Raw genomic sequence first — 27076 nt, 5'->3', positions numbered from 1 at the left:
TACTCCTCAACTCGTATTATTTTTCTCAGCAGATATAAGGTTGCAAAGCATGAAGATGGCTTTGGACCCAAATACAAGTGTGTATTTCTTGCATCTCATTAAGATCAGTATTATCAGTTACATGTACACTGCAATCTTTGTTTCCAGCAAGCCATTACAAGGTGATAGCTCACTTCCAACCAGAAAAACCAGCAGGGCTTTTTCTCCCTTGGAACATCCTCCACAGGCCACACTTGCAGCCCTGCTGAACAGCAGCCACATGATGTGTGCCAGCGTGGAAGCAGTGGCTTGGGTTGAGCTCAATGAGTCTCCTCACCCTAATGAGGAGCAGGAGGAAGGAGCTGGAGAGCCCAACTACTAAAAAAACAGGAAAAGGAAGAAAAGAAGGAGCAAGAAATGACCTTCTGAAGGCTGCTGTTAGCAGCTATGCTTCAGCACAATCTGCACTAGGAACTGCAGAGCTCTGCTTTTGGTGAGTGAGACAAGGGGTCCCGAGTTCTGCCTTGACCGATTATTTATTAAACACACCCAGCTGGATGAAGGTGACCAGAGTGTCATCTGTAGTACTCAGCTGCACAGTGCTGATGGGAGCAAGTGCCTCCCACTTCCAGGGTGGTTTACAAGCACCCATACAGGGTTGGGGACAGAGAGGTCTCCACAATCCTGGCCCTGATCTGGGCTCCAGGTGCAGCGCTGCAGGCACAGTTGGGCTGATGGGACGTCACAGGTCCTTGGAGACAGCTACACTACCAGGCCAGGCTTGACTGGAACAAGAGATATGACAGCAAAAGGCACTCCATCCTATAATCATTCACCAAGCTCCTTGGTTCCTTTAGACCACTGCACTTTTAATTTCGTTTGGTAAGAGATGCAAGAGACAATGGGAAAGTGAGAGCTTGGGTTAAGGAGTAATGTTATTCATTCAGGAGACATCTCCAGGGCTTCAGAAAGATGCAAATTACTGTATTAGATGGTACTAAGCACACACAAACTTCAATAATCTTCCCTGCACCAGGCATATAATCACACAAATTTGCCTTAAAATTCTGGATTGTGATTGACATTTAAAAAGCCACCATCTCTGTTGAGTTTGCTGGGAAGGAAATGCATAAAGGGACAGCAAGAAGAAAGGTGAGAAGAGAAACAGAGAGAAAACAAGCAGTTTCCACAGAAATTAAATTCTGTGTTGAATATCATGACTTCCCAAATACAACTATTTATCATCATGGTAATCAGAGATGCCATTACAATAAATACTTGCTGTGTTCTACTGTCTGGAGAAAATATAGATCCAATTTAAATATATTCACCTTTGCTCTATTCCTATTCTGTTAAAGAGTCCTGTGAAACACTTTGTAAAAAGAAAGGAAACAAACAATAAACAAGTTAAAGTAGGAATTACAAAAGGGACTACCGAAATCTGAAACAGAATAGATACATGAAACTTCTTAGATAGTCTATCTATCGAGTTTTATATAAACAATGACAAAAAAGACATTGCTTCAGGAGAATATGCATTTCAGATAAAGACCAAACTCATCTGAAAAAAAAATTAACAGCAACATGAGCAAAAAACATTAAATTCATGTCCTTTATTACAACCAGGATTTCCTCAGTCTGCCTTTTTTCTTTTTCAACTAATACTAGCATTCAAAGCTGTTATAGCAATGAAATTTAATAATTCAGATTACCAAAAGAAAGGCACCAATAATCAAGATAGTTTAAATTTAAAATATCATAAGAACTACTATTTTCCCTCCTAGAATATTAACAGATGTTTTATATCCAAGCATAACAGCATTTCTCCATAAAAGTAAACAAGCAAACACTTTCCATAAACCAAATGCCTTTTATTCTTGCTGCATTAGAGTTTTCTATTCTCAAGATCTGATCAGAACACCTGCAGAATAACTGGGGTACTTTAGATGTTCTGGCCTGTGTGTCTCTAAACCATTAACATTCCAGCTTCACAGTAGCAAAACTCCTTTCAGGTGACCCCTGAGGCTGCCTGTGTTCAGTCTCCAGGGCAGGGTGCAAGCATTTTTGACATTTATGTTTCAGTCCATTTCTCCTGTGTCCCTATGGGGGATCCCATACCTATTACCATCTCCCAGGCTATCAGAAAGGGGGGGAAAAAAATCTGCTTTTAGTGCTCATCATATTAAAGAAAACATATAGGAGGTTTGCACAAAGCAAATTAAAATATTTTAAACAAAATCTTTTTTGCTATCTACAGAATGCTTAATGCTTTGAATATGAACAAAATTGCAGGAATTACACATCTTCAGCTTGTGACAACTGGAAATGTTAGCAAGTGGCCAAAGCACTCAGAGCATGAATCAGATGAGGCAGGATCAAAGACTAAGATACACTCATAAAATACCACATGAAGAATGCCACAAGGAGGGCAGAGAGCTCTGGTTCTCTCAGCTCACAGGATTTCCTCTCCTGCTTACCTAACAAAAACATTTGCAAAGCAAACTCACAAAGCTAAGCTGCATTTCTACCATGAATGCTTGTCCAAATATTCCTATCAGAAGACAAGCCTGCTTTTAATTACCTGAGAAAGCAAGCAAGAAGCATGATTTGTGGGATATAATGCTCTCTTTTCAGACCACAGTGTTTTTGTCTTTTGCCACTTCTTTAAGCCACAATTGCCATGTGTTTCAAGAAAGAATATATAACAAACAGGTCTAGCCATGACATTTCAAATACCACCTGCAATGAATGTCTGAAAAAGTCAATCAGAAATCAACTGATGGTTGAAAAATTAAGTTATTCTGTTGGTCATTTTTTAGGCAATCAGATGTTTTGAAGCTCCACTTTTCCAGCATTTTTTTTTCAGAAGCACCTTGAGGAAGAACCAATAAATTCACCCTAGCTCTATGTCTAAATCATCTAATTAATTCTGTTTATGCAGGATTCTCTAGCAGTTTTAATTAGAGCATTATTTGGCTTCTGCACTGGCCTGTATCGGTGAGGTATTGAAACAGGCTTCTCACCTTCTGACTGGTTCCTCTTTGTTCCTTTAAGGTGTTAAGCAATTTTATCTCACAGAAAGATACAATAAGATATAAACAAGACATGAGATTTTATACCTTTTACATAGTCATGCACTGTACACACTATAGGCAAATAAGGAAAAAAATCCTGTTCTAAATGCAGGGATACAGTATTTTTAGTGTATCAACACATCTGCAACTAATCATCTGGCAGACAGACATGAGCTGATGCTTGAAAAGAGAAACTAGAAAAATCAATGCTCTAGTGCAAACTTAAGACATTCACCTCTCGCAAGAGCTTCCCAGCTTTCTGACAGTTGCTGAAAGTATGTTTTCTTACAGTGGCCTCAAAAACCATCTCATTAGCACAAACACTTCCTGGGGGACCTTGTAAGTGCATTTCCCTTCAGCCAGTAACGTGTTAACTTATTAATTAGAACTGCTGCTGCAGGGTAAAGGAAGAGGAAATTAATTCAAGAACTCCTTTAGCAGGCCAACCTATCTTGGGGACTCTACTCACAGGAGAGCTGTCTGCATTTCAGTTTTGTTTAATTAGTCCCACAAAAAGCAACTGTTCCCTCTGATAAGAGCAGGGCAAGAGCTGCAAAAAAACAAACCATCTCTTCTATGCATCAATTTAGTTCTTTAATTATTGCATTCTGACATGAAAAACTGTTCATTCCTTTCTCTCACTGGCAAATCAAGGGCATTAGTCATCAAGTTCTTTGCTCTTCGTCTTTATTCTAATGAGCCCAACACTGGAGCAGCTAGGGCTAGTAAATCCCAGGGCTAGCAGGTAATGAACCATAATCATCCCTGTAAAATTTGCTAGAGAGGTTTTCTCACGAATTTATGACTCTACCACATATTTAACTGAGTACAACAGCCAGAGCTGTCATGCTGCACACTGGTTTTAGTGGCTCACTGTGATTCCAGTCCTATTGGAAGAGGTGACAAAAACTCCACTGAACCCCAGTAATCAAGCCTAATGATTTGTTTCTCTCTCTGCGTGTTCTCTGAGGTCTGAACTTCAATACTTTAATAGTCAGTGGCACCAAGTAAAATCTTTTCCTATTTACACTGTATTTTTTCACCTTCCAAATCACAAAATCAGTTCTCTGAACTGTTTGAATTTTTTTTTGATAGAAGGATGATAGTTCCTACCAAATATTTCTCCCAAAGCAATTAAAACTAACGCCATCCTACTTGACATGAAGCTTTTAAAATTGCTTGCCTGCTACAGACTCTTTCCCACCTCCTGTCATGCAACACCAAAAAACTTGACAGATCAAATCTTTGCTCATCTGCCTCCTTTTCTAAGTTACCAAAATTATCCAGATCTAGAAGACCCAATTTTTACAAAGATATGTGTCTTTCAATAACTCATTTGTTTTTTTCATTTCAATAGTGCCAACTTCCAGAAGCATATATTTTCCCAGACATGCTGACATTAGGTAAAGCATCAGAAAAACTAGTAACACTTCATAAGGATAAAAGAATCTGTTCTGATCAAGAGAAATTTAGAAACAAAAAACCTGAAGCAACTAAGTATAACTATAAAGCAGCAATTTAGAAGAATGGTCTAAATATCAACAACAACAAAAACATCACCAGAACTGGCAGTTTCTAAATAAACCAAAGAATCTGGTTTAAATTAGATTAGGCACTTGATAATGATCTTAACTCTTAAGGAAAAATCCCTAACTGACAGACCTCTTAAGAGATGGTGGTGGAAAACTGTGAGTGTGGCTTTTTGTTGGTTGCTTTTTTTTTTGAGGGGTTGGAGATGGCTAAGAAAAAAGACTAAAGGCTTTATGAGGTTTGGTGGTGTGATTTTTTTTCCACTGAAAAGGGAAAATCTAAAAGGCTTTTGCTTTGGCTGTAGAATTAGAAACTGTGGGTTATTTTCTAGTATTAGTGAATTGGTTACTGAAAAAGATGAACAAAATAATTAAGAGGTAAAATACAGAATTACAGCTGTAAAATATAATATTGAAAAAAGCTGAATTTGTTAGATAACCAAAAAACAGTATCTACACAAATCCTCACTTTGGACAGCCCCAGAAGATCTTCTTTCTTAATATATACAGAGGCTAAGAGGTCACAGCAGAAAAAATCCACCCTACAAAACCCCACTGTAAAACTGCCTAACTTCTGCAGTTCTTTTTTTTCCCCCCCTCATGATGTAATTGCAAAGAATAAAAAATGAAACCAAAATGCCTGGATACAGAGGTTTTTTGAATCTTCAGAACCTTCTCACATGCCTAGGGAAAAACAGGTGCTGTTAGAATTGGTTTGTGCCTCTGAGTGCTTAAGGGAAGTCATATGTGCTTTCCTTTCTAGGGTTGACTGCCCTTTCTGCCCCTCAAATAGTAATATATTAGCATACTGACATATTCCTGATACTGAAATGTATTGATTTGAAAAATAAACCCAATCTAAAGCATTTGACTGCTTTGGTTTTCATGGCTGCATAAGAAAGACTTAGTAGATCTAAAAATCTAAATTACTTGTCTATACAAGTCTTTATTACAGGCTTAACTAATTCCAGAGAATTTACTGTGGAATGAGATAACTACTGGGACTCAGGTGACTTCCCTTCTGTGCCATGGGGCAGCAGTTGGACACAGCTGTCAGCACACACACAAGGCTGGTCAGCCCCTTGCTGAAAGAAAATTCAGCATCTCCACAGCCTCATCTCCCAGGTAAACCAACAGCAGATCAGGGAATAAACACCATGAAAATAAAAACAGAATACCAAACCCAAGTACATTTACACCACTGTGCAACAGATCACCAGCAAGAGAGAAACTGCAAAGAAGCCAGCAGCAAAACAAGATCGAAAAAGCAGAAGTGCCAGCAGGAAACACAGAAGTAGCTCTGGAACAAGAAAGGCTGGAGACACCAGATAAAATAAAAAATACTCATATTGCTACTGTATATGGTAATTCCTATGCTTTTCTCTCCATTACTTGAAAATTTATGTGACCATCTTTTTTGAAACAATCTGTAAGAAATAATTCTCTCTTTTTGGTACTGAATTTTCCTTCTTGTGAAACAAAGAGCAAATGAAGGGCTACTTCAAAATAGATATCAACAGCCCATGTTTTCAATTAACCAAGCTAGTCATAATACTTGCATCCAAATACATAAATTTAAAACTGCATCCAACTCCAGGTACTTTCCATGAACAAACACCATTACAAACATACTGCATAAACTTGTGATCACTTAAAAGGCAGAACTTAGCAGAAAAGCGATGTAACCTCTCAAAAGAGCATTACAAAGACATTGTGGAGTTCAAAATAAATATCACTGGAAGACAGTGAACACATTTCATGCATGTTGCCTGTGGTTCTACTTGCCAGTCCATACAAAACAATGATCTCATCAATAGAATTCATTTCTTTATGTCAAATTAACATTTCTGGTGAAAGGTGGGCAAGTGCCTAAGAGGCCAGAATAGAGAGCATAAGAAAGGATATTTCATGCCCAGCTAAACCAGCTGAAACATCACAAAAAATTGCAAAGAATAACTCCATAAAAATAATCTCTCCATATGACAACTTGGGCACAAGATGTGATTTATTTGTGTGTGCACAAATAAACTCGTCAAAGTTCAGCTAATGAAGAGAGTCACTGCACAAATTAAACACATACACACCAAGTATCAGTTATACCCTTACTTAAGACTGGATCAAAAAGAATCACTTCATGGCTGTAAATCTGTTCAAGGAAAATAGTAATTTTAACATATATCTCATGTAAGGACTGTTTTCCACTGATTTCCCAGCCCCTAGGACTAATGAAACTGAAATACTAATATATGATGATCCACTTTCTTATATTATCTTCTGCAATTTTTTCTTATATTATCTTCAGCATTTCTGAATACCTCAGTAACACTGGACAGAAGACCTACTGAAAAGAGACACTTTTGCTACATAGTCTTACACAATTAAGAACAGGATTCGAGGATTTTTTTTATGGAACTGTTTCTGAGAAAAGTCTTTGGAAGAGTTACAGGGTACCCTGAAGAGAAACACACATTCCACTTCACAGTGCTGGAAAGGTGAGGATGGTGCAGGATAAAAGTTTCTGACAGCACTGGTTTGCTTAAAATTTTGAGAGTGCTAATGTGAGAATTTGCTGCAACAGAGATTACAATATTGCTTAGGCAGCATCTTGTAAGAAAATCCCCACATTAAACACATAAACCAAAAACTTCTTACCTATGACTTCCATCCAGATTTGATTTGTGGATGAAATTCAGTTTAGCATCTGCCCAGTAGAGTTTCTGTTCCTCATAATCCAACGTCAGTCCATTTGGCCAATATATGTCCGTGTTAACGATAATGGAGCGGCTTGAACCATCCATCCCAGCTCGTTCTATCTTTGGCACTTCTCCCCAGTCTGTCCAGTACATGAACCTACAGTTATTTGAAAAGAGAAAAGACAAAACAAGAAAGCAATCATGTATAAATCTACAACTTTCAGTAAAGACAAAGGCTCTCTCTGCTCTGTAGAGACAATGCCTGGGGAGCCCTGCTCAACTGGGTATGGGGCACATATCCTGTGAAACAAAGCAATGTTACTTTCCAAAAAGCTCAAGAAAAACAAGACAAACCCACAGTACCATATCAGGTTATACCTTCCATATGTTTCTTCCTTTCCTTCGGTCAAGTGAGAAAGTTGGAGATATCCAACATTAAACAGCAAAGGCAGATATTACAAATTGCCATAAATGTACAACAGCTTCTCTAATATGTGTCAGAATTTAGAGGAGCACAGAAGAAGGTGTGCAGACTCAAAGCAGACATAGTTGCATGGGATGCAGTGAAGTGGTTTTGGTGGAAGATCAATTAATGTCCTTAAATATCCAGAGAAATTCTGAGACAAGCAGTTAAGTTCAGAAGCACAGCTTGCATCCAATAATGAGAAAAACACTCTGTAAAATCTTTTAAGACTGGATAAGCAAATTTTAAAACATGCAACATACATCAATTTTTAAACATCATTTAACAAGTAGTGGGGAGAGGGAAGCTCCTCAGTTGCATTTAAGACTGAGGCAAAGTGAGGGAAACCACCTTATTTTGGCTGGAGACTAGCAGGGGGTAAGAATATTTGTCCTTTTTCTGCAGGTGGTAGAAAATAGATTTACTTTTGTGGGTTGTTGACAGAATACATAACTAAACTGAAGTAACATAGAATATAAACAGATCAGCCAAAGTGAGTCCATGGTGCTTGCTCTGTTTTGTTGTTGCAGCTGGAACAGACTACTGTCCTAAATTGCTTCTCATAATCTCATACCTGCTTGTATCTGTGCTCCTTAGCCTGGCTCAGTCAAAACAATGCAGATTAGGAAAGACCTGAAGCCTTTAAAATAGCTCAGATCATCACACAATCACAACAGGCCAGTATATGGTACCCACATGTGAAGAGGCCTAGCCACTCATCCTCTAAAAGAACACATGTGCAACACATTTAAGAAACACTTGCAGCTGAAATTATTTTTTGCAACGATTTACTATTTTGTATTATTATTATTATTATTATTATTATTATTATTATTATTATTATTATTATTATTATCATGGAAATTCCATGTTGTATCTTCCCCCTTAATTAATGTCTACAGCATGTTTGTTTTAATGTGCAGCAGTATCTGTGGACAAAATGCAGCTGATCAACAAATATTGTCCTATTTGATCCCAAGTGAGTTATTATTCATGGAGTAACATGTTTATCTTAACACAGAGCACAAAAATATCTGAAGAGAAAACGTGAGGTTTCTGCAGGCATAAACAAGTGCTTCAGATAAACTGGTTTTTCTTCAGGAAAAAGGACAAACCCCAAATAACTTCCAGACAGGTAGCACAGTAGCAAGGCAGCTGGTCAAGCTGTGCAATAAGAAATGACACTTGCAAAAACAAATGTTAAAAAACAGTCAGGCAGCATTTCACCAGTGAGCATGTAAGAAAGAAGAAAGAAGAGGAGATATTTACTTTCTACTTCTTTCAGACAGCTCTGCTTTGCTCCACTTATCAAGTCTTAGGCTTCCAAATCAAGGTTAATAGGTTCCAAGGCCCTTACTAGCCTACTGGACTGATTTTTTTGGGCTGAAACAGCTCATTAATTACTATACAGCCTCATATTCTTCCCTGTCTCACCTCTCATGCACATTGCAAAAATTACTCAAGCAAAAACAGGTAAGGGTAGTTTGGTAAGAAATAAAAAGCTTCCCAGATTTCACAAAACCAGCCCTATTTAATTTGTCAGAGGAAGACACACACACACACAGAACTGGCTTTAAGATTCAATAATACTTCCAATCAGCTCCAGTGACCTCTGTGCACTTTTTTCAGCAGTTTGGTTTTTTTCAAGGTCACATTTGTTTTCCTCCACCTTGCTTGAAAACCTGTGGGTTTTAACAGCTCCATTAAAAATCTTTGGAACCAGTCATGCTCCAGCTGATGACAGCCATGCAGAAAAGGCAAGAGCCATTCTCCCTCTTCCACATCCTCTTCAAACACATTAGTTATTTCAATTAAAAAAAAAAAAACAGCCACCACCAAAGCCCATGGGATAGAGAAAAATATTAAGATAAAAGCAATATATTGTACTAAATCTTCTAGTTATACCTTGCAATACAATTAAAATCCAGGAATCTAGATTTCAATTTTACCAGCAGACTCTGGAAATGGTTGTGAACTGTTATTAAAGTCTAAAAGAAGAAGAAAAACAGCAACAAAGTGTAGTTCTTTTTATTGTAAGCTTGGAACTTTCAGTATTACAGAGTCATGCCCTCCTCCAAAGGGATTAAGGAACATCAAGTATTTGACATACACTAACAGAAAAGAGGAAGGTTCTCAGACTTAAATTTAAAAAAAAAAAAAATTAGTTGGTGTTTTGTTTAACTGTAGCCCAGAATATTGGTTTATCTTAAAGTTTATTCCATCATTAAAATTTAGGAACAAATAGACAAAGTGTTTTGATAGTCTTTTCCTACAAACTGTTTTCTATGCCTCTTTAAATCTAGCATTTTTGTTTTTTGCATTCTGGTGCATAAGGTGAATCCTGGAAATAAAACTTCCTCCTAAAAGGCCTCAGAAATCGCTATGCACTGTATAGATGTAACTTTGATTGGTCTCCAACAGAAGGTTTTGCCATAGCAAAACAAAACCCCAACCAAACAAAAAGGATGAAACAGCATGTCACAGTTCACTCTGCAAGATGAAAAAATAAGTAACAGAGCTTTTTTTCCAAAAAGCCCATAAAGTCTAGGCACTCTGATGGCAGAATATCCCCCATTCCCAACAGAGCAGCAGTTTCCCATTTCAGGTAGGCACAGCTGGCTCTGAACCACCTGCCTTAAGCACTGTTATGTGCACTGGACAAAACCAAACCAAGACTTTTTACACTGAAACCAAAGCCTTTTTTTACTTCACTCTTCTGCAAGGCATCAGTGTGCTAGTGAATGAGTGAACAACCCAAATGTGCTGAAAATGCTTGACAAGCAAGCAGCAATAGGCCCAGCTGTGCTTCTAACTGTCCCCACCCTGTCCCCTCCACCCCCATCCCTTGCACCTCGGGGAGGGTGGAGGATGAGCTCAACTCCACAGGTGCTTGGATCTCAGCTATTGAATTTCACAGCCCAGACCATCAGCATCAAACCTAGACAGGGGTCTCTGTGCAGCGACTGGAACACAATGACCTGTGACAGGGACACCTCAAAATGGCATCACTGCTCACACAGCAGGAATCTGAGCAGGAACAGGGGTCATTGTAGATAAATTACTGCAGCCTCCGCAGCTCACTTGTCAGGGATGCTAAAATACTCAACTGACAAGCGGGAGAAATTGCGTCAAATTCCACATGTAAGTGTACCATATACACCAGGAAAAGCTCTGCTGGGATACATTCTATAGGACATACAAATATTTTGCCCAGTATACTCTATACTGGTTCCTTCAAGATGAAGATGCTGTCCTGGTGATAGCACTTTAATGCAAATGTCTGCATTTATCCTAGGACATCAGGCAGGATACTAATCAAGCAAAATCCACCTGTAACCAGAATGGCAATGTGAGGATTTCCACTTTGGAGCTGGTTTTACTCTTCTACTCAGACTATCTATATCTAGCAGGAGAAATAAAATCATCACCAGACCTTCCCTTTTCTTGGAATCAGTTTCTAAAATAAGGGATAAATGCAAACATTCCACTTTTGGAATAAAAAAGCTGTGATGAAGAGACCAAAAGGTGATGCTTTGTCTCTAGCTCAGTATCAAGAAAGAACTATAAAACTAGAATGAGATTTTGTAGATGGGATTCATAAACCCTAAAAATAATTATTTAGAAAAGCCACTAAGAAGCCAGTTTAAAGAAAATGCTGGGCAATCTAACAAAACAGATGAGAGATTGTTTTTCATTTTCACCCAGACATTTCTGAGGGTCTGTAGGAAGTAAGGTTTGACTTAGCTATCAAACCAAACATACACTGCTGGACTGCAGAGTCTCATGCATATGGTTGTCCTTTTGGCCACAGATCCCCAGGAAAAACAGAAAGATATTCATTAAAAACCAATAAACAGCTTTTTTTTTTCTTTTTTTTTTTTTTCCCCATGAATGCTCACAAAGGCAGAATTTTAATTGTTTGAGCAGCTGGAAAGGTCTCTTACTCCTTGAACTCGTAAATTAACCTTTTCTATCTCCAGACACAAAAGGTCTCATGACGTGCCTTCCAGTTAGGAAACAAAAGCCATTTTTTGGTTTCTCCTAGAGCAAGCAGGAAATAAAGCCTGTCAAAACTTAACATTTGAAAAAACAGTATTTGAAACAATTTTCCCAGTTTAAACCAAAAAAAGAGGGAGGGATACAAGTTCCCTTTTCTGTTACCGATTACCATCATCTCTAGACCCTTGCTGACTGCAAGACAGAACCAAGATCCAAACATGCTCTGCAAGACTCCAGCCAGCCCCTTGCACAGGAACCACTCCAGATATAATACACCAAACCCTGCCAAGTTCAGACAGCAGGGAAGCCAACAGAAAACTAATATGTAATTACTGTAACAGGAGATGGACAAAATAAGAGAAGAAAATTCCTTGCCTTCCAACCTACCATGGTTCTTCAGATATAACGTGAAAATAGAGGAAAGAAAACCAGCTGGCAGTTCTGACAGACTTTAAAAAAAACAAACACATAAACAAAAATACCACAAACCAACAACTGTGACAGAGTCTCTCAAGAGGCCAGGAAAGAAGCTGAGCCAGGAACGTGCTGGGTAACACTGCAGGGCTGAGGAGTCCCACAGAGGTCTGCTCTGGCAATGCCTCCAGCACTGCCCAGGAGGAGCCCACATACACAGAAACACACCTTCCAAATAGTTCTTTAAAAACCTGCTGAAAGGTGCAGATCTCTATGTACCTGTAAACTGAACAAAATTATGAAAGCTCATACAAAAGAATATCCAGCTACATTAAAACTACAAGTGGGGGAAAGCTGTGAGAAAATGGTGGGATCACAGTTCTTCATCTTTCCCAGACAAAATTTACCTTCTTTGTACAATGAAAAAAAGCTGTTTCTTTACAGGGACTTGCACTAAAACTATAAACATTTGCACTGATCATATTTAGTTTATAAATAAGAATTTAGAACTCTGTAATTTCAAAGAGCTGTGGGTTGAAACTAGACAAGTCAGCTGCTACAGTAATTATTCACTCCTTGCTTTTTTCAGCTCAGTCATAACCAAACTTGTTTCTTATATTTCAATAAAAAAACTGGGAGACTTATTTTCCATATCTCCCTATACACCCTGAATGCAGGAAGGGCAGAAATATTTTTCCTTATACTTGTATCTTAAATTGAAGACCTAGAAACAAACACACATTTCTCCATGGCAAGAGAGCACAGTCATTTTTGCCAGTTGTGTTGCTCAGTGAATGAGGGCAAGAGAGACAAATCTGCCATTTGGCATTCTGGGCTGTTTCTCAGAAGCAAGAATCTAGGCATACCCCTGCTGTGCAAGGCTTGGAGTTATGAACTCCTCCATTCCAGGTACTCCACAGATACATCACCTACACCAGCAAACAGAACATACTGTTATAACCATACCAGCAATCCTTAATGCACAGTCAGCTTACAATGTGAACAGTTTTTAACCAAGACTAACTCAGTCAACTTTATTATCTGATTTCATGGAAGTTTAAGTTGGAGCCCATCAATCCCCTGATGCAGTTCACCATAACATCAAGTGGGTACCTGTGCAGAAAGATGGAAGGGCAGGATGGCACAGCTCGGAACAAGAGATTAGGTCAAAAAACTGTCAGGGATATGACCTGTCTACCATCAACTGAAATTGTGAAGAACACGTTCAATATCATGAGATCCTTTAGCAACTTCTTCTCTATGAGATTTCTTTTTTATCACTCCAAGTATTTCATCATTAAAATATCCCCTTGTTATTCAGCCCCATCTCAGTACACAGCTACCAAATAGATTTTTATATTCTTGATTCCTGATTCCTCCAAGAAGCCCTCCAGACTTTAATGTTCTGCCAAGCCATGCTGAATCTTACCTTCCATACCACATTTCAGCATACTGCTAATCCTTTTTTCATAGTTCTCATCCTATTGTTTGGTATGTAAATCAGGCTTACTTACATGTAACCATCATTCTTTAGGCTTTTTTAAAAATTCAATTAATTCATGTCATCTAGGGTTTGAGTACAATTTCAGTGCAGCTCCTGTCCTTGTGATTTATCAGTTTGTTATTTATCAGTTATGGAAACCAACCTGATGCCACTTTAATCATCCACCAGAATCACTAAATCACTTATTCTCCTGTAAGAAAGTGGCACACACCTTTTCACATCACAAAATTACATAAAATATGGCCTTGCTTTTAACCAAAAGCTAGATGATACTCATTACAAAACAAACCACAAAAAAAGGGGGTGGGAGGAAGAAGAAAGATTTCTCTATAGAGGGCAAGAAGGATAGAAATAAAGGGACATATTGTAATTAATGCATAATGAGACAGGTTATATTACACAAGATTTGTTTAGAGACCTAATTTTGGAGATACAAACATAGGTAGACTTGGCTCTTATTGAAAAGAAACTACGTTTGCCCAGAAAAGGTCCACTAAATGTGGTCTGAATACTGGATTCATAGTCAGATGGAACAAACATCACTTCATTTTTATAGTGAAAACATTAATACAAAATAACTGAGATATCTGAGACTTCACTCAAGTATTTATTTTCTAGGTTAGATTTTCCTATAAAGGAAATAAGAATGCTTCTACTTTTCCATTCCTACTGTAAAAAGCCAAATATTAAGTACTGGGATTCAATTTTTATGGAAAAAGTGGCTATGCACTCTACAGCAACTATTATGCACCTAGAATACTAAAGTTAAAAATCAATTAACTCAGCTTTAAACCCAGGTCATAAGCTTTTCTCCTACAGGCTTCTTTCACAGGTAACTCACCTGCTCTTCCAGTAAGAACCACCATTAACCACACACTCACATACAAGTTGCTTCCAGCAGAGAGATACATCAAAAGTGGGAAAAAATTCTAAATCCTCACCCTAGTACAGGCCTCATTCCCAAGACATCTGCTAACAAGGCACACAAAAAATGCCCACCAAATATTACACTAAGGGAAAAAACCCAAGTATGTTTCCAGTCACTCAAGTGTAAGACTCACTCTAGTTTAAACCTTTCACCTCAAGCCTGAATTGGTCAGGAGAAAAAAAGTGCTGATAATTTGCCATTAGCTCACAGAATTTCGAAAAATTATACTAAACTCTGTTAAAAGGTTTTTACAAAATACAGGCTGCTTACAAACAGAGAAATGTTCTTCCCCATTTTCCTTACAATATCTGCAGGAGGGAAAAAAGGATCAGATTTTGAGCAATTTAATTACATAAAAGAGCGAGTTTTGAAACTCAGCTGCTTCTTGGGAGGGCAAGTAAGAAACAGATACTACAGAAATGATATCATGATACACTAAAAATCTGAGGGAGGAGATGTCTTTATTTAGCAGCAATGTGGGGAACTATTGCATATATAAGTGGCCTCTAGAAATTGCCCATTGAGATTGCCCATTGCCAATTGAGATTTTCAACATCAACAAAACCTTCAGTTTTCTTTGCAACTTTGATGGTGGCAGAAGCATAAAGTAAGATTCCAGCAATATTTTGCATATTTAAATAATGCTCCTTCCTTGCCCAACAAATACTTTACCTATAAAAGTGATCCCTCTGTTTGAACTTGCTTTTGCCACTCCAGCCTGCCACTTTTCCACCTCCCTCCTGCATCAGTGCAAAGAGTTGATGCAAAAGGTCTCAAAAGCTTCTCTCCCTACACCTGTTACAGGCTACCTTCCCCCACTCCAAATCCCTCCAAAGAGGTGAAGAAGAAGAGTTGATGACAATTCAACAGGAGGAAAAAACTGCAGAGATGTGCAGAAAACCCCAAAACAGTGATGGTACCAAAGAAGCCCACCTAGGTCAAATCAATTATCTTGTTTTCAAACCATGCAAACTTAACAAATCTATCTAGTTCAAAGCTTTTCCTGCAGAAGATAATAACGTGAGTAATTTTACAGAAAAACTCATTCATCTGTTTTAACAAAACAGGATAATTGCTCTTTGTATTTAACTTGCAAAGTTGTCACATTAAACAAAACACTACCTACATATAAAGTAAATTATATGCTAATATATGTATGATAAGCAAAAGACTATGATAAAGATGAACAGGCATCTCAAAACCAAATAAACATATTTGCTATATCTAAATATATTGTGAATTTACAGTTGAATACTTTAAAGACTCACTGTTAGGTATGAAAACCTTTCTAGTATATAACTATTATATTAGAAAGCTAGAAGTCCCTCTTATTCAGCTATAAAATGCTCCCAAGTTTTCCATGTAGGAATAAAAAATGGCAACTTTAAACATGTGACTTGATCTCATGTAACATCTATTGCTGTATTTTCACTCATTACAGTTAATCTGTTAAAAAAATGCAGAACAAAAGGCACAGAGAAAATAGAGAGTTGGGAAAATTAAACTAAAGCACAACAAAATCAAATATGAACAGGCAGGGGAAAACTTCTTACTGCCCTGAACCAGTGGGAGAAATCAGCTTGCAGAAATTGAGGAGCACAGAAGGAGACCAGGCACTAACCCTGTTGGAATAGGCTGCAAGAAGGGAATTCTAAAGTGCCTCTTTTACTGTGCTCCCTACAGGTCTTGTATGCTTAAAGGAAAAAAAAAAAAAAAAAGACACCTACCAAGTTACACCTTGCTCAAAAGAAAATAATAGTGCCTGTTAAACTTGTGGTTTTAGTAATTTTGTGGGTACAGAGTACAATGACAGGAATTCATTTTATAAGAATAATATATATTCACTGTAATTTACTCTTGAGAACTGCCCTTTGGAGACACCATCACTACTGGTCACCATCAAAGGGGAATGGCAACCTTCCCATATTCTGCAAGATTTAAGCCAGCAGAATCCATGAAAAGGCATTTCTGCTTGCATGTAGATATTCCTTGTTGCAAATTGTGTTTTTAGTTTTCATTTTGCTCTGCAGTGAAACTTACTGCTTCCTTCAATGGGAATCAAACATATTCAGAAAGGCCCTGCAGAGAGATCTGGATAGATTAAAGGGCCGGGCAATCAACAACCATCTCAAGTTCAGCAAGGGACAGTGCTGGATTCTGCACCTGGGATGGGACAGCCCTGGATGCAGGGACACACTGGCAATGAGAGGCTGGAAAGCAGTGCCAGGGAAAGGGACCTGGGGGTGCTGGTCAGTGGCCAGTTGGACATGAGGCTGCAGTGTCCTGGAGCCAGGAGGGACATCCCTGTCCTGGGGACACCAGGCCCTGCATGGCCCAGCCAGGCCAGGGAGGGATTGTCCTGCTCTGCTCTGGGCTGGGGCAGCCTCACCTGGAATATTGTGTGAAGTTTTGGGTGCCACAATATCAGAGAGACATGAAACTATTAGAGAGTGTCCAAAGGAAGGCAGGAGGATGGTGAAGGGCCTTGAGGGGAAGCCGTGTGAGGACACTTGGTCTGTTTAGCTGGAGGAGACTGAGGGCAGACATCGCAGTCACAGCTTCTCCTGAGGGCAGCAGCAGGGGCAGGCACTGAGCTCTGCTCTCTGGGACCAGGGACAGGACTGGGAATGGCTGGAGCTGGGTCAGGGGAGGGTCAGACGGGATATCAGGGAAAGGTTCTTCCCCCAGAGGGTGTCGGGCACTGAACAGGCTTCCAGAGAATGGTCACAGCCCCAAGGCTGCCAGAGCTCCAGGAGCGTTTGGACAGTGCTCTCAGGGATGCACAGGGTGGGATTGTTGGGGTGTCTGTGCAGGGCCAGGAGCTGAACTCAATGATTCCTGTGTGCCTGTCCAACTTGGAATATTCTGTGATTCTGCAAAAAGCTGGTGCTACTGACACCTGTGTTAAAAACATCTTGATAACAATCCCCCAGAACAACTGCACTTCAAGAGCAAGTGAGAGCTAAGTAGAAGAAATGCCAACTTAATGGTTAGTAATTTAATTCACAGGGAAACTGCATTTTCTAATATGTAAACTTGTGTCACATTCTGACCTGTAATCTTTATGGCAGGCAAGATCAACTGTTCTCCAAAGTACAGCTGTACCCACCCAGGGGTGGGAATGCGACAGGAGAGGTGCTGGTGTCAGCTGCTACACTACTCCTTCCTGACTAACACAAAACAGTGGGGTGCAGTCCTTTTTCCACTACAGAATTGCATTAGTGGGATGACTGGCTGGAAGGATACAAATTGTCGGATTTCTCATCCCTCAAACCACACTTTATTTATTATTGTTCTCCCACTATCCCCACTATATCCCTGTTACACCCAAAAGCAGATGTTTTAGCACTTGGTGTAACAGTATTCCTCTCCACTATAAATTAGTTGTTTCTCAAGCTGACTGAACACTGCATATATTTGCCATCAATCCAAGTTCACCAAGAAACCATGATTCACTCTCTTGGAAGCAGGACAGCATTAGTATTGTTTTATTGAACAGGACAAAGCACTTGTATTCCAAAACTCTTACAGTCACAGTCTTCAGATTTGTGACCAAGTCATGTATAACTTACAGGTTTTGCTGTATATTATTTCTGTCCCAATGCAAGGTATAGTTAGTACATCTATGTTCTGGGTTTTCCTTTAAGCTTACATCTTTTATGGAAATGTGTAACATGCTCATACAACCCGACTCCTCAAAGTTTTGCATCAGCCAGTGTTTGTAGAAAAACATAAATGAAATCCCACATGTATGGATGTTGTTCTCCTCAGGAGCTGAGTTTATGTCCACCAGTGATCAAATCAAATCAACTCTCAAGTGCAACAATTTCTGAACACTGACTGCATACTCTTCCAAAAAAACTGTCTTATGCTCTATGTTTAATTTACTCCTTTCATATCAGGTCCCCTTTTAGTCCATCCACTCCATGGTCGCTTCAGATAATACTTTCTTTTGTTATAAGTCATGAACAGTAATCCCTTCATGGTTGTTATCCAATTTTACCAAAGTCTTTAATCTGCTTTATTGACAATTACTCTTTAACTACTCTTCTCTGAACTGAATTGTAATAAAATGGATCTCCAGTTCTGCAACTGAATAAAAAAAAACCCAAAACCCCACAAAAATAATCAACAAACAACTCAGAGTTTGGGATTACCACTGAGGACAAAAATATGTTTGGAAAATTATTTATATGAAGCAATTAATAGAGTAATTTTACTAATATACAGAAGTGGTGGCAACAGTAAAAATTTCCCCCAAGTGTGTAAGAAATACAGATAGCTAATATACTCAAAATAAACTTAACTCTTTATAACCTTGCTCCTCTTCTGTGAGCTGCCAGGATAGATTGGTTTTGCAAAATTAACAGTGAGGAGGCAGAGGACTAACCCTTTAGTTAACAAATGGCATAGGGACCTGTGACACAGCCAGGTGACCAGACACTCAGAGACAGGAGTGACAGCCCCCAGACTCGCCTGCTATGAGACTGCGAGGGTATAAAAAGCCAGGGCTTCCTTTGTTCAGGGCCTCAGAGGCACTCAGCTCCAGCTGTTACTTTGTTATTTAGCTATTGCACCAAGATAAAATTATTTTAAGGATCGATGCAGGTGACAGACACTCTGCTGTGGGAAACCTGGTCTGCCTGGGTGAGTGTGGGTGTGCATCTGGAAGGAGGTTTGGTCCCAGCTCAGGTGGTGCAACAGAGACTGCCAGAGTGGTCCTGGATTGACTGCTCAATACCTGCCACTGAGAACTTGACAAAATCACCCCAATTGTATAAAAGGGATGGCTAGACCATAAAGATATAATGGAAACAAATGCATATTTATCTTAACTCTACTAATTAAAAATCCAAGAACACAGGCACTGCAGCTTCTCCACAGAATGAGGAAAGAAAATTGACTTACAGACAGTAATGGATAGCTCCTAAAGTCTGCTTCTTATCAACTCCCTTCCCACACCAGTGACAATGCCAATCCCCAAGTCACAACTCAGAAATTTGAAGAAAGGGGGGAGGGGTATCAAGGTACCTTTTCTATCTCCAGTCTAATTGACTCATTTCTACAGGATCAGCTGAGTGAGCTGACTTGCTAACTACTTGCTTGAGAAAGAGATTTTCCAGTGCAGCAAGAATTGATCCTGTAAACAAGCTCTTTCCTAGGATAGTATTCAATACCATGCTCTGTACTCTGGGAAGCTAAGAAGCTGAAATTCCAAGTAATACATGAAATTACAGGGTTGTACATACTGATGACTTTATTATCCCCTTAAGATTTTCGGTATAAAAATCTTCTCTACTCAGAGCTCTTCAGTGCTCCTCTACACTGGGCTGCAGTGCCTAAAAGATTTTCCAAAGCAAATTCAAATATCAGTGCATAACAGCCATAAGCACTCCTATAAAAGGGGGATGGGGAGACTCCACATCCTCTCAGGACAATCTGTTCAGTGCCTGGGAACTGCCCAGGGAAGAAGTTGTGCCTCCTGTGCAGGTGGAACCCCCTGGGCTCAGTCCCTGCCCGTGGCTCTGGTGCCATTGCTGGGCCCCCGGAGCAGAGCCTGGCCCTGCTCTGACCCTCCCTGCACACAGGGACACCCATTTTTCAAAACAAGAACGTACATTTTTTCCTCTGTTTTTGCAGTCATAGAAGCAGCTGTGCTCAGCAAATCTTGCACTGAAACAAATAGTTATTAATTATAAATAATCAGAGAGTCTTTTGAGGGTAAATGGTATTAATCATAAGGCCCAATTTTAAAACCCAATTTTAAAGGGTGAGCTCACCAGTTAGGCTCCTCAAACAGAAGGTGAAAAGAAGTAGCTTTTTGCAGAGGTTACAGTACTGATCTGACTCAGCCCAAGGAGAAAGCCACCCTGCTCCAGTGACTGTAAAGGCAGCTGAGATATCTGTAAAGGGAGTTGATGTGGCCACCTCAACTCAGGCAGTTGGGTATCTAAGTATGGCAAAAGAATATCTCCCCTCAAAGATTGCTTTTTGGTTGTCCAACAGAATGAAAAAGGATTTGTGCCTTTTTTGAGGTCCCAAATAACAATGAAAGAAATAAGGCTTTCTCAATTTGGCAAGAACTGAACTTTCACTAATATCCTAATGAGAGGTTACCATGTCGTTTTTTTGTTCTTTTTAAAGGCAGAGTCATCAATCCAAATGGATGTTACTGAGGCACCAATTCCTGGACTAAGTAAAGTCACCAACTTATATATTTAAACAGGGCCATCATCTCCTCTGTAGGTAGCTCCTTCTAGAGAGATATGAAACTTCTTCGAAGCAGGGACTAGGGTTTTTTTTTTCAATGCAGAACCCAAGCAAATTTTCCTAGATCATTTAAATAAAGCTCACACAAAGAGACTTACAAGAAAACACAGTACCAGAGATCTATGTACTGCTTTTTTTATTGTGTATTCCCTGCAATGAACTGGATCTTGACTCATTTTGACTAATGGGCAAAACCTCTGAAAACAAACAGAAAAAGCCCATAGTAATTTTCTCTGTGAATGATGGAATGAAGAAAACTTGATCATCTAGAAAGAGGAACATCAAGCTAGACTCCTTGAAGCTTAATGAAAACAAAGGCACTGAATGAAGCACGTTCAGCAGGTGCAGCACTTGGAGCAGGGTCTGTCCCATGTGGGTGCTCTGCTACAGACATGCAGGATGCCAGTGGGCTGGGAGGCCACTGGGAGATGAAGCTGGGGCCCAGCTTGACCAAAATTGAGCAACAAATTGCAAAGGTCAAATTGGGAGTGACACAGATACCTGCAGTACTCACACACGCATAACATACTAGCTTCTAATGGTGCTTTTTTTCCTGTTTTTAGGCTACTGTCAGCTCCTAGATCCATCAGGTTTTTGTATGCATGTGCTCAGTGTTAGTTTAACCCAGTCTCATACACTCAATGTGAAAAGCTGTGAACACTGCATTTCTCAGCTGCACAAACCTCAGATGCATAAATCTGTAACCTCAGAGGAGCTAATTAGGAGTACCACAAATTGTGCAGCAATCCTTCCCTTTACATTCTTACATGTGACCCAAGGTCAGGAGTGAAAACTGCCATCAGCTAAGAACTTTTGACTTTTAATCACATTGGCAGAGATAGCAAGAGGCTCTAGATATCCATGTATGAAATATGTGGAAAGCTAGATAGCCAGCAGAGCTCTTGATGAAACTTCTCAGACAGAGCAACATTAGCTCTATTAGTACCTCTCATGGGAATGGCTTGCTGCTCTTTGGTTCAACCCTCCATGGGATGCACTAATCTGTGCCCAGACAGTTTTTGAGATGTGCACATTTAAGAAAAAATTATGGGAGACAATAGGTAGTAGTTTGCAGAATAACCTGTCACTAACTATGCCACCCCACCACAGCAGTGTCCAATCCCCACACCACTAAGCAGTTCAAATATTCAGTTAACAGCTCTTCTGGCAAGATTGGAATGGTACATGAGGCCCATGAGCTATTTATTTTGGCAGTACAGTGAGGCTACTTCTGTTCTGTTCTCCCAATCCCACCTGGAGAAGCAAGAATACATCAGGTACAAGAAGCTGATGGAGCAAGAACATCTACCAAATGACAAAAAGGGTCTGTTAATAACTGTGTATATTTCCTCTTTTGCATCTGCTCATATATTTAAAGACAATACAACTTTCACTATGTAAGCTGCTTAGTGCTGAGACAAAAGATGAACAAATTTTGTTCATCAAAAGATTAACAAAAAGGTGAATTAGAAGGCTGCTGTTGCAATTTAATCACATTGCTTTTGACAAGTAATAAAGATGTTTCTGCATTTCATAGTATGAACTTCGATAAGTCAGCAAGAAAATCAGACCTTTAAATAGGGATGCCACATAACTTGAAAAGTGTCTTAGAGAAAAACTATCAATGAAAAAAATTAGAAAACTTAGGACATCTTAGTACCTTCTAAAAAAAAAAGATTGCCTATGAGAACAGCTAACAGATAAACAGCATTCCTGTATGTCAACCAGATTATACAATGGAAGTACACAGGTCAATCAGCACAGGAAGCTAAAACTTCTGACAAGGGGAAGAAGCTCCATGTCTCTTCAACTGCTCTGTTTTTGTCTCATGAAAAAAAGACTTCAAACCTGTATTTTTACAGGGTCTACAAGACAGGTATCGGAATTCTGGTGAGCCTGACAAGCCTCGATCCTACCTTCCATCTGGGCAATACACAGGGTAGGATAAACCACAGAGGCAAAATGAGGAAGACCTGACAAACACATGAGGATTGGGGATGTGGAAAGGGCAGTATGTTTCTTCAGAAGCAGGCATTTCACAGTCATCTAAGCCTTGCTTAGTTATCACTGCAGTGAAACAGCGTGTGGCAATAACATTTAAAACTGAAATATCTGTATGGATAGAAACACTGAAGAACAGTTAGATCACAATGCTGCCACAGCTGAAAATCCTCAGCCACCTTACCAGCTACCAACTGTGGAATGATTCAACAGAACAGGAAACTCAAGGCTCCTACCGTGTGACCCAGGATGTCAGCCTTATGGAAAGCTGTCAAAACAAACGTTTCCACCAAAAATGTCTATTTTGATTAATCAGAATTTAAATTAAAATAACTGGTCAGATAAGTCTACACTAACTTCAACTAACTGAAAATCCTTTAATAAAAGTGTTAGCTCCACTTCACAATTTAATGCAGTTTATATGATTTACCTCTTCAAACCTCTGTTTTGAAGTACCTCTGTTTCTTTATATACAGTTCAGCAGCACATTAGCACCATGTTTTTTACAGTCAGAAGGATGCAGCAATAGCAAAGAATGCTTTTATCACAAACATTCCTAGAGTCCATCTCAGAATCTCCCAAAGTGTTCCCCAAAGTGTTTACACTAATTCTAGGTTTTGAAACACACTTTTACTTTTGCCTTTCTAATTCATCTGAAGTGTTTGACAAGCAGTGCTGTTAGAATGAATATATAACAGCACAGCTGCTGCTCCACACATTTTCTAACAATCACAAAAGGCTGGCACAGCTTTGGCCCAGGCCTATCCCATACAGGTGGAGACAATCTCAGTACCTCTTCCAGCAGGAATCTGCAGGGGTGGAAGTCCGGATAAAGAAAAGCAGAGAACTGCATTGTGCTCACAAACCAGCTAAAAAACATCAAATGTCTTTAAAAATAAAGTTAAATCAGAAATAGTGGTTTTCTCAGGATTCATCATCAAAACAAACACCAAAACCACAATACACCACACAAAGAAAAACCAGAAACAAAATTCTTAGTTATCCATCCCCTGAAAAATGTTGTAGTACACGCAGTATCTGCTCAGTGATACACAAATCACTCAGTCCACTCAACTATAGTGATAAGGCAGACTGCACCACTACTAAAACTCTTGTCTTTTCAGACATATTACACCACTAAATATGTGATGCTCTTGTAAAGTTACATGCTTGTAATTATTGCCATTTCATGGGCATAGAGTCTTCAACTTAATCTGTACGTAAACATTCCTTATCTATAGAATTAAGCCCTAAAGCTCGAATGATGCAATGCTACCATATACAGTTATTATTTTCTACCCACTGACTTACTTCTGTAGACCAGCTGTTGGCATTTTCAGTACATTCTGTCTGAATGCCTGATACTTTATATCATGGCCCACTCTGCTGCTAATCATAGGAGCTGAGCATTCAGTATACCAAGAGTTACACACAGAAACCTTCCTTTGAGACATCATCTAATTATCTGTGCAAGTGGTTTGACAGCTTTTAAACTTTAAATTAAATAGCATCTCACTCACAACTAAAATATTCAGTTGCTAAGTTTCCTTTCCCAGGTTACATTTAGACCTTTGTGACACCAAAAACTCACAGCCTGTGCCCTTTAGGCTGAAAGCCATCAATTAAATGCTCCCTTAAGCAATTGTCTATTTAAGGCTTTGTGCTATGTTGTGATTTTTAAGCTATCATTGATATAAAACCACTACCCATCAACTCAGAACCAAGTTCATGTGACAACAGATGCCTCCAAATGGACCCCAGTTACAAGCCAACAGCCACCATTTCCATGTGCTGGTGTACACATTACTCACACAAACATTCCATACATCGCACAGTTAAGTGTTTATATGCAAAAAAGAACCTACACATTTGAAAAAAGTGCCTACCCAAGTCTCTGTGAAATGCACACCCTGTACAGTACATTCACCCCACTCACAGTCACCTTGCCAATGGTCACAGATTTCATTACTGAAAATTCAGTGCTAGCATCAAAATAGCAATTCAATGAAATAGTACTTTTCTTCTGGCAGCAACAAAAGTTTGTCTGTGGGATCATTCAGCTTACTTTTGCTGAATGGTTTTGCCCATTCTTGTGCTTCCAGTGAGATAAATAAAAGAACTGCTTCTCTAAACAAATTCATCCAATGCACTCTGGAACACGTCAAGACGAGTGACACAGACAAAACTACAATGCAGAGTAAAGGCTGAAAGAGCAGAGGGAACTCTTAAAAAGTGATTGGCAAAAAAAAAAAAAAAGAAAAAAATAAAAAAGGTTCACATTCTTTTATGATATGTGAAAGCAACCCTACTTCTTACAGAGGATTATTAGTAAAACACTGTGGCTGTAAAGAAGTGGCAGAAAGGAGAAGAACAGAACTTGGTGTTTGTTTGCATTTGTGAAAAACACTATTAGTCTCACTGTCATCACTACTAGTCATTTTTAATTAAGGTTAAAACCTCCTATCTTCCCACTCTACTTTCATACCTTCCCACTGGTTAACATGGTGATAGACACAAATTCAGTCAAACTTGTGAAAAAGAGACCAGGACTAAAATAAAACCGAATTCTGAAAGATGAACTCCTCCACTACTAAACTGCAGTCATACCCTCACTGACTGGCAACTCTGCCCCAAACCAGAATGCTGTCCCATGCCCACTACTGTCTCCAAAATCACCAGCTGACTACAGAGAATTTCAGTTTTTGAAAACAACTTTAAGCACCTTGAATCCTAAAGTGGGTTACAAATCTATCCACAAAAAAAAAAGTCAAGGAAAAATAAGATACCCTGAAATAAAACTGGGCATGGCCACTCCTGTCAACAGTTTCTGTTGCTGAAACACTGAATATGGTGTTGTAATCAAATTAACTATATAAAAGGGCATGCAAATTGCATAATTCACTCTACAAATGTCTAGGTGGAGACTGCACCAGACCCTAAATTACCACTTTCTTAACTTACATGATTTCTCATCAGCCATGGAAACACAACTACATTAAAATGGTGTTGTCTTCAGTTATGCAAAACAAGGTAATTCTAGGTGAAATAAAACTATTTAAGATCAAAATGTTTATGTACATGGTTTGCCTAGGAATTTTTTTTTTTTACTCTGCATTTATCAATCAATAAATCAATATCAGTCATATCCCATCATGATTTTGGAGCATTAAATTCTGTTTCATTTTTTTACATCCTTAAAACTTCACAAGTTAGCAACACGAAGAAAACACCAAACTATCTCTGTGAAGATTTGTACACAGCTCTCAACAGCATTGAGAAAATAGATGCCAGCGACTTTGCAACTCCAGAGGGACAGGCTGAAATGAAGAAACAAGTCATGTAATATCTTCAAAGTCAGACATGAAAAGGCTAATTGTTCCCACAGATTTTTTCTTATTGTTTCTAAAAAAAAGGACCCAGAACTTTTCCATCATAAAAACATTAGTCAAGCATTCACTCAACATATGTTTGACAAGCTTTGTCTTACATTCATGTGAACTTCCTGACCATAATTACACCAAAGGAAACCTACCTAGAAGCAAAAGAACATCATGAAAATAGCAAGTTTCATGGTTCACAAGAACCATACATTTGTCAGGAAGATACATGTGCAAATTTTTTTTAAATTTCAAGCATAAAATTAATTACATAGTTGTTTCTCACTGCGTAGCTTGGGCATTTTTCAAATTTTCAGCTAAACTCTACTTCATTAACCAATTTTGGCACACACATAGGGGAGAGTGGTCATCACATACCATTTTAAATGGTATTTTAGTCTGTCTTTTTTCAACAGAAAAAATACATAGATTAAACTTAATCATATCCTTTACCATCTCAAGGGGAAAACCCTTGAAGTTCATATTCAGCAGTTCTTGAAAAGAAGTTTTATATGGTATCTAAGGTCCTGTACTAATAAAACAATCATTTAAGTCCGGACACTGGAATGCCAAAAACTCTCTGTGTGAAACCAGAGTTCTCTAATTAAACAGCATGGTCAACACTGCCATGGCAAAATAATGATTAGTACTGTGATTTTATCTGTCCAAACTGTATGGTCTACCACAACAAGCCAGCCTGAAAAACCAGACAGTTCACAGGACAGAATCTAAAGAGCATCTTAAATATACTCTAGAAAGCAGACCTTGAGAAAGAAAAGTACTTAAAAGCCACAACCCCAAAGGATATACCTAATGCTTACATTATACACATTCCCTCCCAAAGT

General features: G+C 39.0%; 1 protein-coding gene across 2 annotated transcripts in view; it reads right to left on the bottom strand.

Moving 5' to 3' along the window:
* Nucleotides 1-27076, bottom strand: part of LRP6 (LDL receptor related protein 6) — a 112162-nt gene that overhangs the window by 58181 nt on the left and 26905 nt on the right. For both annotated transcript variants that reach the window (XM_056481933.1, XM_056481935.1), the window contains exon 3: nt 7235-7432. In XM_056481933.1, the coding sequence (XP_056337908.1) occupies nt 7235-7432 (198 nt within the window). The remainder of the gene's footprint in view (nt 1-7234; nt 7433-27076) is intronic.

This window comes from Oenanthe melanoleuca, chromosome 1A (genome assembly GCF_029582105.1).
Source record: "Oenanthe melanoleuca isolate GR-GAL-2019-014 chromosome 1A, OMel1.0, whole genome shotgun sequence".
NCBI lineage: Eukaryota > Metazoa > Chordata > Aves > Passeriformes > Muscicapidae > Oenanthe > Oenanthe melanoleuca.
Note: the sequence above shows the minus strand (reverse complement) of the source record. Positions and strands in the feature narration are given on the sequence as shown.